Source organism: Pleurodeles waltl, chromosome 4_1, assembly GCF_031143425.1.
Source record: "Pleurodeles waltl isolate 20211129_DDA chromosome 4_1, aPleWal1.hap1.20221129, whole genome shotgun sequence".
Taxonomy (NCBI): domain Eukaryota; kingdom Metazoa; phylum Chordata; class Amphibia; order Caudata; family Salamandridae; genus Pleurodeles; species Pleurodeles waltl.
Window position 1 is genome coordinate 372,669,649 of NC_090442.1, and position 18,574 is coordinate 372,688,222.

The 18,574-nt window shown below is 45.6% G+C and overlaps 1 protein-coding gene across 4 annotated transcripts in view; it reads right to left on the bottom strand.

Annotated features, from left to right (window-relative positions):
* Window positions 1-18,574, bottom strand: part of ABCC9 (ATP binding cassette subfamily C member 9) — an 843,291-nt gene that overhangs the window by 651,775 nt on the left and 172,942 nt on the right. For all 4 annotated transcript variants that reach the window (XM_069228541.1, XM_069228540.1, XM_069228543.1 and 1 more), the window contains exon 14: window positions 14,061-14,169. In XM_069228541.1, coding sequence (XP_069084642.1) covers window positions 14,061-14,169 — 109 coding nt within the window. The remainder of the gene's footprint in view (window positions 1-14,060; window positions 14,170-18,574) is intronic.

The following is an 18,574-nucleotide window of genomic DNA, read 5'->3' on the forward strand; positions in this document are numbered from 1 at the left end:
AAGACTACATGGAGGACAGTAGGTGCAGGATCTGTGCTGGAGATAGGCAGGATCATTTTTATGAATAGTCCTGTAGACCAGACAAAGGGTCTGATGTATCACAAAGCGCTTTTCATTACCTGTCTGTGGAAAAATTCTGTAGTACACGAGTCAAAGCAATTTAAAAGTAGAGATTTGTGGAAATGGGAGCCAATGGAGTTTAATGAGATGAAATGGCATGAGTTGTCAAGGGCAATATATTCAGAAATAAATGAGATAAGGCGTTCTGCACCACCAGAAGATGATGAACAGTAAATTCAGCAAGACTTACGTGTAAAGAGTTGGCATGGTCCATGCACAAGCTAACAAAAGATTGAATTATTGTCTTCCAAGGGAAAGCAGGTGAAGGAGGAAAGGTTTGCCTTAACATGTGAAGAATATGGAAACTGGTAGCAGCGACCTTAAAACTATGAGTTTTAAAAGGAGTTACTGTACAAGGTGATCACCAGATTCCTGACTAAAGCCACAGGAAAGGAGTGGTAAGGAGTTCTAGGTCAGGGTGCCAACAAGTAGGAGAACAAAAGCAATTTCAGTTTTGTTGCTTTTAAGCTTAAGGGAAATACAGGCCATCCAAAACACCACAGTTGTCATGCATTAAAAAAAAATATGAGTAAGGTGATATGACATGACGAACTGTGTGTCATGAGCATATCCTAAATATATCACACGTAAATGTTATAAAGTGTCAGACTGAGGGAATATCCCAGTGGAAAACCAAAAGTAACAGAGCAGAACTTGGACTGAAAGGGAGGAAAAAGGGCAGTTTGTGATCTGTCCATGAGAAAGGATCAAAAACAGTCCAGGGCTTGTTTAAAGATACACTGTAGACGTTATAATGGGATAATATGAGAAACTGTATCGAAGACATCCAAGGGATCAAGTAAGAGTAAGGCAGCAGATCCTCCATGTTCGAGTGAAGATCTGAGATCAGCAGACACAGCTAACAGGGCTATTTCAATATTATGTACAGAACGTAAATACAATTGAACTGGGTTAAACAATATATTTGGTTTTAAATTACTGATTTTGGAAAGGAAAGGCAACATATACGTCATGAATATGCAATAAACGCAAAAGTCAAGTTTGAAAGCAAGCACATCATCTACATTTTATCCAAATGTTTCAGAGTACAACTCTCTTTCCTTGACCTACAGGAAGGCAGCCTTAAGCAGAAAGCCATAATCTCCAGATGAAGTAGCTGCAGAATGAACCAGTGCAATCTACTCTCACATGTCTCCTTCAGCTGCTGTCCAAGACACCTGGAAAAGTTGATTTTTTGAAAGGCAGCTACAAGTCCTGGTGGAGGAGGCCGTTGAACAGGAGCCCAGATTAATGAGTCAACTCATGGTGAAGGCTAGTTCCATAGTCCGTGCCAGGCTGTGGAAAGGCAAACATATTATATCACACAGCGTACTCGCACAGCCATGATATGGAGGATTGCAAGAACCACTCAAGTGATCCGAAGTGGACGGGATAGGGGCCCGCTAGCCTGGCATTAGCATAAGAGTCTTGCAAGTGGGAATAGTCTATGCCTGAATTTTACTTGTGACCCTGGGTACAGATAGTAAGGACTATAAACAGATTCACCAACGAGGGGAGAGTTTCTATTTTAATGGTATTCGGAGGACCACAGAGTCAGGAATGAGCTACCACATTGTCAGATCGTGTAGAAGCATTGAACAAATGTGTACAATGTGGATGGGCTAGATCATCCAAGGACCACCAGGGGATACGGAGCTTGGCCATGGATCATATCTTTGCATTTTAGCATCACATGCACCACTGTGAACAGTGTCGGGTCACAAAGAATACATGATGAACCAGTGACGTACCAAATCTGACACTCTTGTACCACCTCTTCGCACAAACACATGTTGTTGTTTATCTCTCAGTCAATTGTGAATGTGGCAAATGGCTGCTATAGGGTAATTGTAACTAGTATGTGTTAGGTAACAACAGTATAAAACGTAACTCTCACTCTATTTCTGAAGCATAGATAAAGGATGAAACATGTATGCCACTCAGATAGCATGATTAACGCAGACTGCGATAAATGGAGTTTCACATTAAGGGGGTGTTCACATATAAAAAAATAAGAAAGCAAGGGACAAAGGTCCATATGCGACAGCTACCCCCACGTGGAGTCATGTGGAATGGTGTGAGCATCTAGCAGGACGAAAATATTGCATGGATGAGTTACTATCTGGGGGCAATGGTGACAGTATCGATTTTTTTTTAAACAGACTTCATTGATTTTCCATCATTAGCCAACACCAGATAATCGAAATTAGGACAGTAATCTCCCAGGCGTACAAAGCCTTAATTATTTAATACCATCCGTAATAACTTTTAGAACCCAGCTTACATTGCTCACCCACTACCTCTGGTCATGCTCAACGATCAGTTCAACGGATGCTCACGTCCCAGCTAGGATCATCATAGGACATTCACTAACTGGCAATCAGTAGCCTAAATTCTAGGCCCTGTGGAAGCCTGAGAGTGCAAGTCTCTGCAGTTCATGGTTCAAATCGGACAGCATTACTTAGATGGGAGTACCCTTAAGGGGGCACCTGGTGATACCACAAATGATGGGGGATCTGGATCTTTCATGCATTCCACTAGTGTCTCCCAGGCCCTGGCCAGATCAAAAGAGCTGTGGCCACGCAAGGCTTCTCGAAGCAATACTGTGCTTTATTATCCCATCCAGCTCTCTGTGCCGTGTTGCCACTTGGGGTCCAGCAGGAGCCCTCCAATTCCTAGTGATTTCCCACTTTGCTAATATAAAGGGCAGGTCTTGGAGCCCACCTGTGGCCCTGGTCCTACCTGTATGCGGAAACTAGCTTAGTGAGCAGTACACTGAGATGCATGGGACCACTCTTTCAATTAAATCGGCTAACATGCTCATGACTTCTGTTCCAGTTGGTGATGAGCACCTGGCAACTCCAGAATATGTGAATAAACTCCACTTCCACATTCCCTCATTTCAGAATGATCTCTCCCAGTGAATGGAAATAACTATTGAATCCTATGGAGGTGAGGTACACCTTGTGTAATATGTAAAAATGAATTAACTTGAAAGGGGCATTTCTCAATACTTTAAGCACTCGTTCTAATATAGTCACCTAGTTGCCCCCTGGAATAGGAATCCCAAGTCTTCCTTCCACCAGAACCGAGGGGTATTCAGGGGCAAAATAATGTAATCTCTAATTGTTTGATATAAAAAGGTATCAGCCTTGTAGGTACCCGAAGAGGTGACTATATAGTGACAATTTTATGGTGTGGCGGCTCTGAGGGGCCCACATCCCTATGTCCATGGACTGCAGCCATCACCGCTCTATGGAGAAGAAAGTGTCCCAGGGGCAGGTCATGCTCCGATCACATCTCCTCAACTGGAAGGAGCTCCACAGTTCTAATTAAGTTACCCATCATTGTTGCATCTGCAACCATCCAGTCCATGAGAGCCTGCCAGTCCCACCCATGGGCAGCACTTCCAACGTTTTCATGGGTATATCAGGTGAGTACGGGACCCTCACACATGCCTTTTGCAGGCACTGAGTCCAACAGTGCTGCAGCACTCGAAATTCAGAAGTATCATATCGAAGAGGGCACTTAAATTTTATTAGTACTCTGATCAGCTGGTGACGCTCAGGTGCTGAATGACACATCTTCCTCCCTGGGATCAGTCTGTCCACGATCCATTGTGTCAAGCACTGGACTGGAGTTGTGAGGTAAGATGATAAGACTCGGTTGCAGGGACTGCCAGACACCCATCTTTTAATGGCCTCTGCAATGTAATCAGAGTCACTCATCTGCAGCCTGATCCCTATATGAAACCAATGACAAGCTAGTCAAGGTCCCTGAACATTGCATGGAGGGTCTCCACCGGTAGCACCATGAAGAAGAACAGCAGACGGGGCAGCACAACCATTTTTAGCAGTGCCTCTCATCCCACAACACGAAGGGGAAGTGTTTTCCAGAAGTTGGTGCTCGCTCTGAGGGCCCAAATCGCAGCCTGACATTTCCTTCTAGCAGATCAGCTGGATGGTGGTATGTTTTCACACTAAGGTATTGAAGGCAGCGGGACTCCCATTGCAACACCTCCAGCCCCTCTGGGAGATCATGATTCGCTTACATCAGGAATATGCGTGAGTTCTACCAATTGACTCTGAGTCCTGAGAGCTTCCCAAACTCCCCTAGTAATCTCCTAGCACCTGCCTGAGTCGTTGTTGTGTTTTGAAGGACGATCAGTAGGTCATCCGCACACAGGGCAGTGTAGTGGGTCTGTCCCCCAATCGCTATGCCCTGATAGCTGTCCCCAGCTCTGGCATAGCCGGTCAGCGGCTCCATTGCTAGGGCGAACAATAGTGGTAATTAAGGACACCCCTGTCTGGTTCTGCGACCCACCTTTTAACTCTCTGAGATAATCCATCTTGTCTAGCCTCTGGCTGTGGGGTCCATATACAACAACTGAGTCAAATCGCTACTGCTGCATAATTGTAGGTGATAGTTTCTAGAAGTGTTAAGAGTCCCTGAATATTGAGCAGAGTATTGTGACCTGGAATGAACCCCGCTTGATAGTGTTAATTATTTTAGTTTGTGAGAAAGGAGTCTATTGGCAAGAATCCAGCTACGGATCTTATAGTCGATGTTAAGCATTAACAGTGGTCAGTAGGGCTCCATATCATGTACTGGCCTCAAGGTTTTAACAGTTGCACTACCTGTACCTCTTGAGTGGAGGAAGGCAGAAAGCATGTTTCCCGAGCCACTTTGTATAGGTCCACCAGCTTAAAGGCCAACTCATCCACATAAAAAACTCAACCGGCAACCCATCTGTTCCTGGTGTTTTGCTTTGTGTCAGAGTTTTTATAGTCACCTGGATTTCCTGTACAGAAATCTCCCACCAGCTATTCAGCCTCCGCGTACCAGAGATTTGGGGGAGACAGAGGTGGTAGAAAATTTTCAATATCATCACCTCACTGTTCGAAGGTGTTCGTGTAAACATCAGAGTAATAACTGCAAAATTGCTGGTTGATGGCTGCTTGGCCATACAGACTGGTGCCACAATCAGCTTCAAGCTCCACAATAACCGAGCCCCGCTTAGTAGGATTTGTGAGCCAGGCCAAAAGCAAACCAGTGCAGTGGGATTCCGCGTGCACCCAGGTCATATAGGCTCTGTAGTCAAAACATCTGAGGTTTTTTTTACCTGCTGTGCAGCTTTCTTCTTGGCTTCTAACCGGGCTGCTTGCAAGTCAGGACAACCAAGCCAAGGCTCTTGTACCTCCCTTAGTGCCTCTTCCGAGGAATAGACCAGTCAAAAAGGTGTGCAGCGCTCCTCCCAGTTCTGCTATACACTTCCCGCTGAGTACTACCTTAAAGGCATCCCCTTCCACCTGCAGAGATGATGCCATTCCTGCATTGTTCTCAAAGTATTGCTGTATGCAACCCCAATGGTGTCTTGATAAACCAGGTACTCAAAGGATTCCAGCTTCAGTCTCCATACCGGTATGCAGGGTTGTGTCCTCTCCCACCCCAAGTAAAAAAGGACCGGATTATGGTCCAATATGGCTCCCAGGAGGTAATCAGCGTTAAGTACCGACCCATGGACATCTGTGGTACAAAGAAACATGTCCAGGTGAACGTGACCATATAGCAGTGAGAAAAAGGAGTAATCCCAATCTAATGGGCACGTCAAATGCCAGGAGTCTATGAGTTCCAGCTTTGACTGCTAGCCCCTAAATAGCCAGGCCACTCTAGTAGCTGGAGAGTCCTGCATTGGGGGGTGGGGGCAGTGATCAAGCGTAGGGTCTGCTACACAGTTATAATCCCCACCTATAATGACCGACCCTCCAGGTAGGTGGCCAGAGATTTTGAGAGGTCTGGGAGGAATGCCCCAAATCTAGATTTGTGGCATAAATGTTAATAATTGCAACATCCCGACCATCTAGGTGACCAGTGTGAGAGAACAGGGCTGATTGCAGAGGCCCCCTAACTTTTTGCCCCCATTTTCCACTTTTTGCTGGTGTTTCCTGACTATGATGATGCCCTGGGTACTGCTAACCAGTCCCAGGGCCTGTGCTCTGTATAAAATCAGTATGCCAATTAGTGTAATTATAATTGGCTATGTCAACCTACCTATAAGTCCCTAGTATATGGTAGGGCATGTAGGTTTAGGGACCCCAGCATAGGCAGTGCACCGTGCACTGCTGAGGTGCCCAGTGTCATTTTAAAGGCAGGCCTGCCTTGCTGGCTGCTTTTAAATTAAAGTTACATGCAAATTCGACTTTGGAATTAAAAGTAGTTCCAAAGTCTTTAGCTACCTTATTTTTACACATATGTCACCCCTAAGGTGTGCCCTATGTGCCCCTAGAGCTGGGTGCCATGTAACTATAAGCAGGGACCTTATAAAAATAGTTTTATAAGCCCTGGTGAGGTAAAACAGCCAAATTTGTTTTTCCCTCATTGTAGTGAATGGCCTCTATAGGCTAGAAAGAGGAGACGTTATTTTAATTTTAAAAATCCCCTTAAGTAACAGATACAAGAAGTTTGGTATCAAATTAATTGTTATAATAAATCCCACAACTTTCAGTTGTGGGATTTAATATAACTTGTTCAGGCAAAGTGTTTAAACTTTACCTGAAAAGTTGCCAACTTCAGCCCTGCAGTGTTTTTGCTGCTGTGTTCTGATTGGCCAGCCTCTATCAGCCTGGCCAGGCTGCCTTGATGAGGTGTGTAGTGGCCTGGCTCAGCAACAAAGATATGTGCCTGGGGAAGGAGATCTCCCCTCAACAGATGGTGAAGCAGAAGGGGGAGGGCTGCCAGATGTAACCTCCAAAAATCACTTTCAGCCATGATGGATTTTTGAGGAATATTGCTCCCTGGGATTGATTTTTGCCACACTTCCCAGGAAGTGGTCATCACAGGGTGAAGGACCCTGCCCCTGATTGGAGAACCAGGACCCCCCTGTTTTTCACCCAGGAGCAAGGATAAAACTGGCAGACCTGCACCCACACCTCAGATCCCTATCAGATTCCAACAAGGAAGAACTACAGGAGAAGGACTGCCCTGCTGGACCCCTGACCTGCACCTGGACACTGCACTCTGGAGGACTGCACCAGCTGCACACTTGGGCTTCACCACTAAAAGGACTTTACCTGTCTCCAACTGCTTCAAGATGTGACTCCCTGTTTGCTACAGGTACAAAGGTGCTGCCCAAAGTCCCCTGCATCAAGTCCGGCAAGCAGAGTCCAGCTGACCAGCGTCTAGTGGCCATTTGAGAATTCTGACCAGGTGCATTCTGGGAATTGTAGTCCCAACTCCCAAGGAGCAACTCAGAGCTTCTGGAACCTTATATCAAGTTGTGGACACTTCAAGGACACAAAAAGGACCTCTGTAGTCCCAGACCCTACGAGGCACACCAGAGCCTCTGAACCCTTGGCTGGTGCTGTGGACCACTTTCCTGAATCAAACAGTTCTGAAAGTAAGTGTGACAGTGTTACCTCATGGGTGGCCTGAACTCTGGACTTTGTTCTTTTCCAGTGTGACCTTTTTTAACCCTATGAGCGCTAGTTGCTTCTATGCGCTATTAAGCATTAATTCTTTAAAAAATCATATCTCTGGTTCCCCTTATCCGATTTTATTCGTTTTGGTGTCATTTTAAAGATAAAAATGTTATATATTTGTATAAATTGATTTTGGATTTTTAAACTGTTTCCTGTGTTTTATTTAATTACTGTTTTGTAAAATTTGAATGCATTACGCTTTGTCTCCTAAGTTAAGCCTTGTCGCTCGTTGCCAAGCTACCAAGGGTTGAGCTAGGTTTGATATACTGAGACCTAACTGCACCTAACTGGAGGTTAGTGGCCTATTGCTAAGTGTAGGTACTTACCTGCCCTTACCAATAACCCATTTTCCAACAATCAGTCACTGCCACAAACTGACCCGCTGGGTCAATCAGGTTGCCAGTGTGTTGGAAGGGGGCCCCTGGGCATATCCATATTAGCATCCCTCTCGCATAAGCTGAATAAGTAGTGTAATAGGCTTGATCCTGCCACCTCCTCTGCAGAGCTGCTCCCTCTTTAGTGGTTACGTGTGTTTCCTGTAGGAGCGCTATTTGAATCCCTCCTCTGTTATGATATGAAAACACCTTGTATCTCTTTGCCCTGGTGTGTATCCCCCAAACAGCCCAACTCCCTTGCTCCAGGACAAATAGGTAACTACCCCCAATCCGAACTTATAGTTAACTCTCAAACACTAATGGGTGAACCCAGGCAAACTGCAAATAAAGGAGTTAAACCCAGTCATGAGCCCCCCGCCCGCTTCCCTCCCACTGGGTAGAAAGCAATGGGTATGAACACTCTTAGGGCCCCCCAGGAGTCGCTAAGGGCTCAATTCCCAGAAAATAGTTCAGTGTTCAAGTCTTACCACACATCGCCTACATCAAATCAACTAGTCAGCAGTTCCGGTAGTCACCTGGGGCAGTTCCAAGTCTGAGTACCCCTTCAAGCTGGACCTTGAGTCAGAGTCCGAATCTCGGTTTTTGGTCCCTTCCACCGATGAGCCACGCTCGCTCAACCACCACTCATCACTGCAACCACCTCCACTGCTTTCCACTTTTCGTGCTGGACCATCTCCCCTGAAGGCACCACCCTGCTTGCACTCTAAGCGCTGTGTTTGAATCTGGCCTTTGTAGATTTTTGTTGTGAGGATCTCCTGCTAGGGCCCGCCAGTGGCTGCAGGTCGATCCATTCCCAAACTTCGTGGGGATTGCAGAAAAACTGCACCCCATCCTAAATTGTTACCTGCATTTGAGCAGGCCCATGCAGTGCAGACATCTTTTAGCATCCAGAAGTGGTAGTTGCTGTTCTGAACCTCTTGACTGAAATCTGGAAATATCATGATTTTACTGTTTTCAACTCTGATTTCCCCCCCCCCCCTCTGCCTGGCTTTGTCCAGAATGGGGTCCAGGTCCTTGTAGTGCAATAGTCTGGCTTCCACCCACCTAGGCAGCGCCCCTGGCAGCAGTGGTCACACCATGATTCTATGAGATCTCTCTAGAGCATAAAAGGGGGCTAGGCCTTCCAATGCCACTTCTTCTTCATGCAGTCATCGTTATAGATAGTCCAACATACTGCTGCCCTCCCCCCTCTCTGGCAACCCTATCACATGGATGTTGTTCCGTCATCTGCCCTGAGCTCCAGGTTAGGTTTCTTACCCTCCATTGTTGTGAGTCTTTCTCGCATCGTTACAAGCTCTGAGTGGATCTCCATCGGTCCCCTCTCCGCAGTTGTGACTCACTCTGCCAGGTGATGGTGATCATCTTTCTGAATGCCCAGATCAGCTTCCAGTGTGCCTATTTTCATCTCCAGCACATCTAATGAGGCAGTGATGGGCAGCAAAATATCCTGAAGGGTAGGCCCCCCAGGATTTCCCACCTGCAGAGCCAACGCCTCACCATTCTGCATGTGTTCAGCAGGATCGCTCAAGGTCGTTACCCCGTGTCTGAGTCCTTTCTCTAGAACACCTTGCCAATGGGGTCTGTCCGATCATGGGAGGAAAAGAAGAGAGTCAATGTGCTCCCCCCCACTGCAGTCCAGAGCAAAAAGTGCACTATTTTGGTAGAGGGCTGGACACCCGGTCCAGGAGCAGGGTGGGCAGGCAATGTTCAGTAACCTATCTGAGCGGTCCGACAGCGGTGCAGTGAGGTAGTGGTCAGGGGCATCAAACCTCAGGGGCCATGGACCCACCAGTAGCACCAACCCACCCTGAGGCACCCTCAGTTCCCTGCACCTCGAACAGCAGGTTACTCTTTGCATTAGGCCAGACAGTATTCTCTGCCCCTCACCAGTATCAAGTAGTACAAGGAGTTGTAGGGGCCACAGACAATAATCAGCTCTCAGCAATTCCCCAGGCAACACTGCAGTAAGTTATCTATTAGGTGCATGGGACCAGATGTCTTAAGGGCCCCAGCATGACTCTGCGTGAAGCCTCAGTTTCAGGGAGACCTTTGGGTGCCAAGGCACTGCCTTGTCCGGGCCCAGTTCTCCAGCCAGCCTTCCAGTGACATGATAGGTAAACTCAATGTGCCCACCAGCCAGCTGCCTTGTCGTAAGTCTGATCAATGTTTTTCTGCACTTTCCAGTACTCTGTACTCCATCAGGGAGCTGATCCTACACCATCTGACCCCCCAAAAGCCGCCACCACATTGGGAACACTTACCGTTGATCCTTCACAAGAGCAGTCTGGACCAAAGGAGAAGACCAGTCGGCCTCAAACCACGACTCCCTGACTCTCCCATATCAGGTCCCCAGCTGGGCCTCATGAGGCAGAGAAACACAGGGGAGTCAGCTCTTCTCCCTGCCTGCTCAGCACGCCAGCAAGGGCCCGGGCTCTCCTACTTTGCCTCATCACTAGCCCAGGACTCAGGGCATGCCCCACCAGCTTTTCTGGCACCAATCTCAGTCTTCAGCACTCACGGTCACCGTCTGCAGGCCTGGCGGGCTATCCTCCATCACCGCTGTTCACTACCTGCAGGCCGCAGCTTCGCAGTGTGCTGCTCCCATATCTTCTCAGTCGGCCACTGCTGCGGGAGCCCTGACTCCAAAAAGCTTGCAGCTGCAGCCCAGTCATCAGGCTCACGGCTCCTCCGTTTGGGCTGAGGTGTCAGAGTGGGCCTGGGTCTGTGTTGCACAGCTGTTGCCAACAATCGGCCTGTGGGCCGCTGATCTGTGGCTCTGTCAGCGGCTGCCAAAGTCTCCACAATGCCTCTCTACCTCACCGACAGCCAGGCAGTACAGACAGTGGGGTGGGGGGCCCTTCTGCTCGGGTCAGGTGCCCTGTGCATTATTTGACTCAGGATGATGCCGGATGGGGGACTACCAGGCTGGAGTCCTGAACAGTGTGACCTACTTCATCAGCGTCTGGCCAGGCTCCCCCAATTTTGACAGTCTTGATGTACACACAGTCAGCCAAAGTTGGGCTCAACCCCTTTCTAAATGTCCCAGTAGAAAACTGGAGGCCACTTTAGGACTTTAGTGATCCTGCATGCAACACAACATACACCCAACATGAAAACACGATGATGCATCAACACATTAGCCTACATGTTCAAGAAACATGGGTAAGGTTACGTTTGTCGTAAGTTCACAATAGGATTTGCCTAATCAACGGCTCCACTTGTCGGTAACACCACTTGAGTCTGACTTACCATCCACCAGCCATGATTTGCCACTAACCTGAGGTATTAGGAGAAGTCCATTCACTGTTGTAATTGATGAAAGCATCACCTTTGAAGTTCTTTTGTCCCCTTGGGGCGATTTCTTTATTTTGTCCCTTACACCCACATCATTTCAGGCCAATAACCCATATTATAGAGCGTAGTGTCTTACTAATTACCCGTACTAACTACCTTTTATAGTTTTAGGCATCAGGGCCTAGGTCTCACAGTACATATGTTCTTGTTTCCATATTGCCAGAGAGCTTTTTAGGCAACCTCTTCACTTCACTGACCTATGATCTATAGTTTATAGCCGATAACTTATTATGTATAAACTCCACCCTTTGTACAATGCTAGACCTGGTGCTACAATGTTATGCAAACGTTTATTGTTATTATGCCAATATAGCCTATGTATGTTCTGCATACACAATAATTAGTGATGCCTATTAATGCTACACAAATAGCCAACAGACTCCATATATGACCCTACATATGAACGTTTTATTCTCTACTATCCTTTGCACTGCTGTTCCAACATATCATAATCAGGAGAACATCTTCTCACACACCTTGTGAGAAAACATATAAATATTGCACAATACTCTGTCTAATTGCAGAGAGAACTAGTTTATCCGGGCATACTATCCCTAAAAACCTCCTACATCCTTTGAGCCAGGTAGCTGCACCTTTGTAATCATGATCATATCTTCAAACATCTGCCACACTGTAGCATCCCAACATTTTGATAGAAATTACGTTTTGTTACCAGTAAACTAATCACATGTAGTAATTCGAAACCACCTGTAGCCAATCGTTGATCAGTGTAATAAGGTTTCAAAGCATCTCATAATATTTTACTGTTGCTGGCCATTACTTTAAGTCGAGGCACACTCTAGCAATAGTTAGCAGACACATCATCTCAATTATATTCAACAATGACAAACTGAGCCTCATCTTGCATATCAGTTCTATTCATCCTCAAAGCTGAACTATTACGGAAATTAAGACATGCATAAATGTAATATTTTACCCTCGGAATATTCCATCTTTGGAGTGGTTTTACCCCAAACACTCCAGCCTCCTTATTTTGCTGACTTTGATTTTTCTGGTCTTAGGTCTATGCACACTTTACCACTGTTAAGCAGTGCTAAAGTGCCCCTTCTTTACACATGGGAAATTTGGCTTACACCCAGTTGTCATATTTAATTTTCCTTTTAAGTCCATAATGAAGTGGCACTACATGTACCCATGGCATATAAATGAAAGCTACTAGTGGCTTGCAGCACTTATTGTGACACCCACTTAAGTAGCCCTGTAAACATGTCCCAGGCTGCCATTGAGGCTACGTGTGCAGCTTTCAACTGCCATTTCAATCTGGTGATCTAAACCTCTTGCCAGGCCAAAACTTCCCTTTTTAATACATGTGTCTCCCCACAGGCCCTACAGTACGCCCTACACAGCCCAGAGGACAGGGTGCACTGTGTCTAAAAAGTTGGGCGTGTACTTTTAAGTTTTGCATGTCCTCGTAGTGAAAAACCCTTAAATTACTTTTTCACTACTGTGAGGCCTATCTCTTCCATAGGATAACAATTGGTTACTTATTACATCTAATAAGTGATAACTTTTAATTAGGAGTAGATCCGGATCCTGAGATTGGGTCTAATGAATTATTATTAAAAGCCTTCTGTAATGGTAAATTGATACTTTTAGTCACAATTCTGAAAATGGCAGTTCTAGAAAGTTGGCCATTGGTCTTTGTGAATTCCTCCCAAAGAGTGAGAGAAAGGGAAGATAGGTGTTGACAGGATGGGACACTCTGAGATAATGAGACGGAGGAGCTGTCACCTAACACACTTGCAGACCACAAAGGCACTGACATCACATGGCACTTTGCAGCTCTCTGGAACCACAGCTGCATGATGCCTCTCCTCGCCTGAACCTTACATCGCCTCTGCTACGCTACACATCCTCGGTGAAGGACTGCCCATCTTTTTGCAACAAGTATTAAAGTACTGTGTTCAGCAGACATAAGTTGGTCCCTTTAGGGGGCCAGTGCTCCATAGTGGTCGACCTGAACTTGTAACTTTGTGCTGATCTTGAGTGACCACACAACTACAGTTGGTGCTTGGTGCTTTTTGATGCTATTTTCACTGAAATCTTTAAACTTTCATATCTCCAGTTGTACTGATTGGATATTTGTCATTTGGGTCTTGATTTATTCATTAAGATTTACTTTAATGTTCTGAGTTGGTGTGGGATTGTTCTTGTGTTGTGTTTTAATTTTATTACTGTTTGCAGTGCTGCATAAATACTTTACACATTGCCTCAAGCTACCAGAAAGTCAAGTGCAGGTTAATTTGGGATTTGCTTGTGACTTCACCCTCACAAGGATTGTGGTTGCTACTTGAGTAGGGTTTCACCCCCACTTCCTAAAGGAGTAACCCAATTTCTTAAAGGCCTCAAGATTTTTAAGAAACCTCTGTGACTTAGTGGGACTTAAAGAATTTCTTTGCTCTCCGTGAAACTTAGAAAAGGTAACTGAAATCTGGATTCAGGGGTTACATGAGTACATGATAAAACCAAGTCTTCTTATTTACATAAATCCATGTGTTACAACAGACCTTCTTTTCTAGGTGATCCTAAATAAATATCTTATTGTGGCCAAATCTATTGGATTTTATAAGCAAAAGGACTAGCTAATAAGCATAAGCTAGTGAGAGTTTTAGAAAACACCAAATTATAGCTTTAATGAAATCAAACTGACATTTTAAGAACAAGTTTACAATGAGGTGTTTTGAAAACTTACAACTCCTGTGTGTTTTCTGCATGATTCGAAGGGGCTTGAAGAACCTCCATTCCTCCACCCTTCATTACCAATTTCATCACTTATAAAGAATTCATTCAGCTTCTGTACACTGAAACAAACAAGAAACAAAGGAATATTTTATATACACATTTAACATGTATTTGGGTAATTGTGTTTCAGATAAGCAAATGCAAACAGATTAATACATATTTTAACATTTTAGTTGCAGAATTTGACTCATCGTTCCCTCCATTCCTAGATCTACCCTATTCCTCTTGAAAAAGAGTGTCTAAACAAGGTCCTCTGATACATTTAATTGACTTTGGGAAAACATGTACGTTACCTGGAATGCAAATTCTCTTAGGAACAGAAATTGTCCAGAACTTAAGCAAACCAAATATATATCCGTTTCTCCTATGGAAGAGCTGTTTTATGCCCCACTTACATTTGAAACTGCTGTCTCTAGCGCATATACAAAGGTACCAGTGGCCAGCCTTTTATAACCCAAGACTACTTGGGGCCTTGGCAGGGGAAGGGAAGAACTTTTCAGAACCAGATGTGGAGGTAATATTGAAGTCCCCCCACTTCAAAGCCTGGCACTAGGTCTGAATATTGGACCTCCTAAGCCATGTATCAGTACGCTTCTGGATCCATGAATCCAACAGTAGAAGGAATGCCATGTTCCTCAGAGGAATGGCCTGCTGCTTGAGGCCTGCCCTTCTATCAGAGATTGAACACTGAATAACTTAGTTGGCTGATCTCCTGTCTCAGCTACAGGGACACAGCAAGCTCCAAAGGCCTCCCTGCAAAATGCCTAGCTGACCTGCTGCACTGAAACTGCAGCTGGACCTGCCTCAGCCCTTTTGGTCTCTGCTGGTGTGAGTTCTTGATCCCCAAGAGGTGCCTCCCCAGGTCTTGGACCCTTGGCTAGCATTAGAGAGAGCTCTTACTGCCTTAACTCCAAGTCTGGAGTGAAGTGGCATGAAACCCCACAAAGCCTCGCTGCACAGCTGAAAGTTTCAGCAGAACCAACATCAAGCAATGCAATGCCTCCCCCCACAGCTAAAAGGTTCATCAGAACTGATGCCGAGCAATGTAAAGTCCTGTGAAGCCTCACCGCAAAACTATAGGCTTCATCAGAAGTGATGGAGAGCAAAGTCCTGCTGGACAGCTGAAAGCCTAATTGGAACCACCGCAGAACACCGCAAAGCCTCGCAAAGCAATGCCATGAAGACCTCACACCAATGACATAAGGTACAACTCTCCGCAGGCTAAACTTTGCCATGTGACTGGCCTGTGCTCCATTATGGTTGGCCTGAACTTGTGTCTTTGTCCTGGTTCAGCAGGACCAGAAACCTGTAATTGGCGCTGTGTGCTTTTAGGAGCTATATATTCCTAAACCATTACAATTCAATATCTCTGGTCCTACTGAAAGGTTTTTGTTTTCCGTTCCCATTCCATTTTTATTAATTAAGTCTAGTGCAGAAGACTTGAGTTGCACCAGACGGTTCCGATCCCACTTGAAAAGTGCTCAGTGCTGTACCTCCACAAAAATGAGGCACAACGTCAAGGGCCCGATGACCTGGGTCGTCCCCAACCGTACGATCACTTCAAAGACAATTCCCAATGAGGTACTTCCTCAGAAAGAGGCACTAGACTGGTGCGTGATGACTTGAACTGAACCAGACAGTCCTGGACACTCCCACGGAGAACATAAATCCTGCACCCCTTTGGAATGAGGCACAGTGTTCAGCCCTCATTGACTTGAGTCAGTCGAGACCAGCGGTTCCCAACCTGTGGTCCTTGGACTCCCAGGGGTCTGTGACACATTCCCAGGAGGTCAGCACAGGCCTGTGCTGGCAGGAAGGCACTTCTCTAGCTGTGGCTTCTCGGTGTGTGTTTTTATATGTATTACTTTGTCTGTACAGCAGTTTTAAAAGCACTACAAAGTGCTTTGTACATCCAGCAGCTTTCGGGCTAAAATAAAAGCATCAAGATAACTCTGGTGATTAATGTACCTGCTGGAGAGAGATTGGAGTTTTGTCTAGTGGCAGTTTTGACTCATCTAAGGATAGCACAGATGGTTAATATGCCTGCTGCAAAGAACTTGGATCATGCAAAGGATAGTATTTTATGTGCATAGCACAGAGGGTTACTGCTTTTGTCACAAAGATCCTTTTGTTACTGTGCTGTTCATAAGTTTCAATCATAATCTAGCATAGTGAGCTATGAACTGCTATCAAAGAGCTGCATACAAACAGCATGGCACAAATTATTAAGTTATGTTTCTTCCCAGTCTTTCATTATCCTTATTCTGCTAAAAGAAGGTTTGCTTCCATAGAAATACATTATTATTATTAAAGTCAACTCTAACCACTGTGTTATGTTCTGAATCCTAAGTCTGTGCTTCTCCAGACCAAGCATTCTTAGAAAATGCCTGGCAGTATGGTTGACATGTGAATCCTACACCTTGTAGTTCCCTCTAAAGTTCTCTGACACCCTACACTGGTATGAGAGGTGCTATAAAACAAATGAATTACATGTGACAGAAAGGCTGTGGAGAGATGAGAGGCCATTTTGGGTTTACTTCCTTTCCCCACCACATATTTATGTGAAAAAGCTTTTACAGATGTTATGTATCTAAAAAATACAAACGGAAATCACTTGGGAAATGTTGAATCTGACCTGAGGAGTCAGCTTTCCTAAATAAAACCAAACATTGGAAAGTAAGTTACTGAGGTGCAGCGCCAACTCTTCCATTAAAAGTTTTTGATTTTTGCATATTTTTTCAATATAAAATTATTATGTCTTTAGTAATTCGAGTATTTGTTTGGTGTGTACTTGTTTGTGTAGTTCTTGCATATTACTGTTTGAAATTTAAATCGCACAAATTGCTTGGGGGTCCCCGGCTTCCAGTACTGATTCAGTGGGAGTCCTCAGGAGTCAAAAGGTTGGGAGTGACTGATCTAGACAATCCAGTCACACAAGAAACTTCAGGCCGAATTTAAGAAATGTAGCACTCCATCCAATACAGCACAACTTTTCTTGTGCCCTCCTGCACCCCCCGAATGCCACCATGTGTGCCCCAAATTTATGATACGCCGCACTATGGCGTATGAGGAACAATAGCGTCAAGATTGTTTACGCTATTGAGGCGCTTTGCTCAACTAGTGTTAAAAATTTAGAGTGCAAGGAGGCCCATTGATTACAATGGGTGTGTCCTTTTAATGCCTGCTTTCAGTAGGCGTTAAAAATAATACCAAAAATGGCACAATGAAGTCTTGTAGAATTAGTTGCGCCATTTTTGCGGTCCCCCTTGCGCTGGAATGACCTCTTTGCATACATTATGCATGACACATGCATAATGTTTCGCAAAGGGTCACAAAGTGGTATGCATCATGCCACTTTGGAAATATGACAGAGGGAAAAGGCCACCTTAGCGCCGCCTTAAACAGATGATGTTAAGGCAGCACTAAAGTGGCGACAGGGGATCTTAAATCTGCCCCTTTGCTTCCATACCTCTCTGGAATGAGGCACAACCTCTGGTACGCTATGACTTTAGTTGTACAGACTCCCCAATCACTCACTTTGATGCAAGTTCAGCTATGCCATGCAAGTATGGCACAACCCCAGTTGCACCCCCACCTCCAAGGGTCACCACCTATGAACAGCACACAATGCACATGCCGCCGAGAGTTACACAAGAGAAATGTGACATTCTCGACAACAGCAGAATCCCACACTGGGTGATCCTGCTCACACCACAAGATGTTTCAGTGTGCAGTGGTCCCCACAATGAAGGGCCACTCACCTGAAGTGTGGGCAGTACTTGGCAAGCTCTGCAGCAGGCAATTCCCATCTCCAGACACAATACATAGTCCACACTCATGCCGCTGCTGCCAGTTGGAGTCCAGTATATGATGTAGGCGCAGAAGAGAGGACCGTCCTCCAGATGATACTGGCAGATGATAAAAGTCCCTTGCAGGAGGTCTTTGATATCCCTAAGACCTCCATACAGAACAAGGGGCAGGCCAACCTGCCCTCGGAGAGCACACTTTGGGTTACTACATAGCAACAGGCAGTCGGCTCAGGCCAGCCACAATACAGGAAGGGTGAGCAGGTCCCTTCCTTGGACAGTTATCCTCTTGTACACAACAGATTCCTCTGGCTGTGCGCACAACAAAGTCCAGCAGTACTGGTCCCTCATTGTTGTAAACGTGACTCCCCCTTGCTGAAAGGTAGTATCCCTAATTATACTAAAGCGTGCCTTTGAAGTTCAGGGTGGTTCAAAGGGTTTTCCATATAACCACAGATGCCGCCCATAAATGTAATCCCTGCCCACACCAACGCCATGGAATGTAGATCTTTATCTTTAGTGGGCCATGCTGAGAGGCAACGTGTCAGAAACCTCTCCACCCAATCAATCTATCCCAGGCCCCAAATAGCAGAGGTCCGTCATTCTGGATGCCCAAGTTCCCTAGTAGCCAGCGCTGCACCTGCCCCAGGTATGTGGA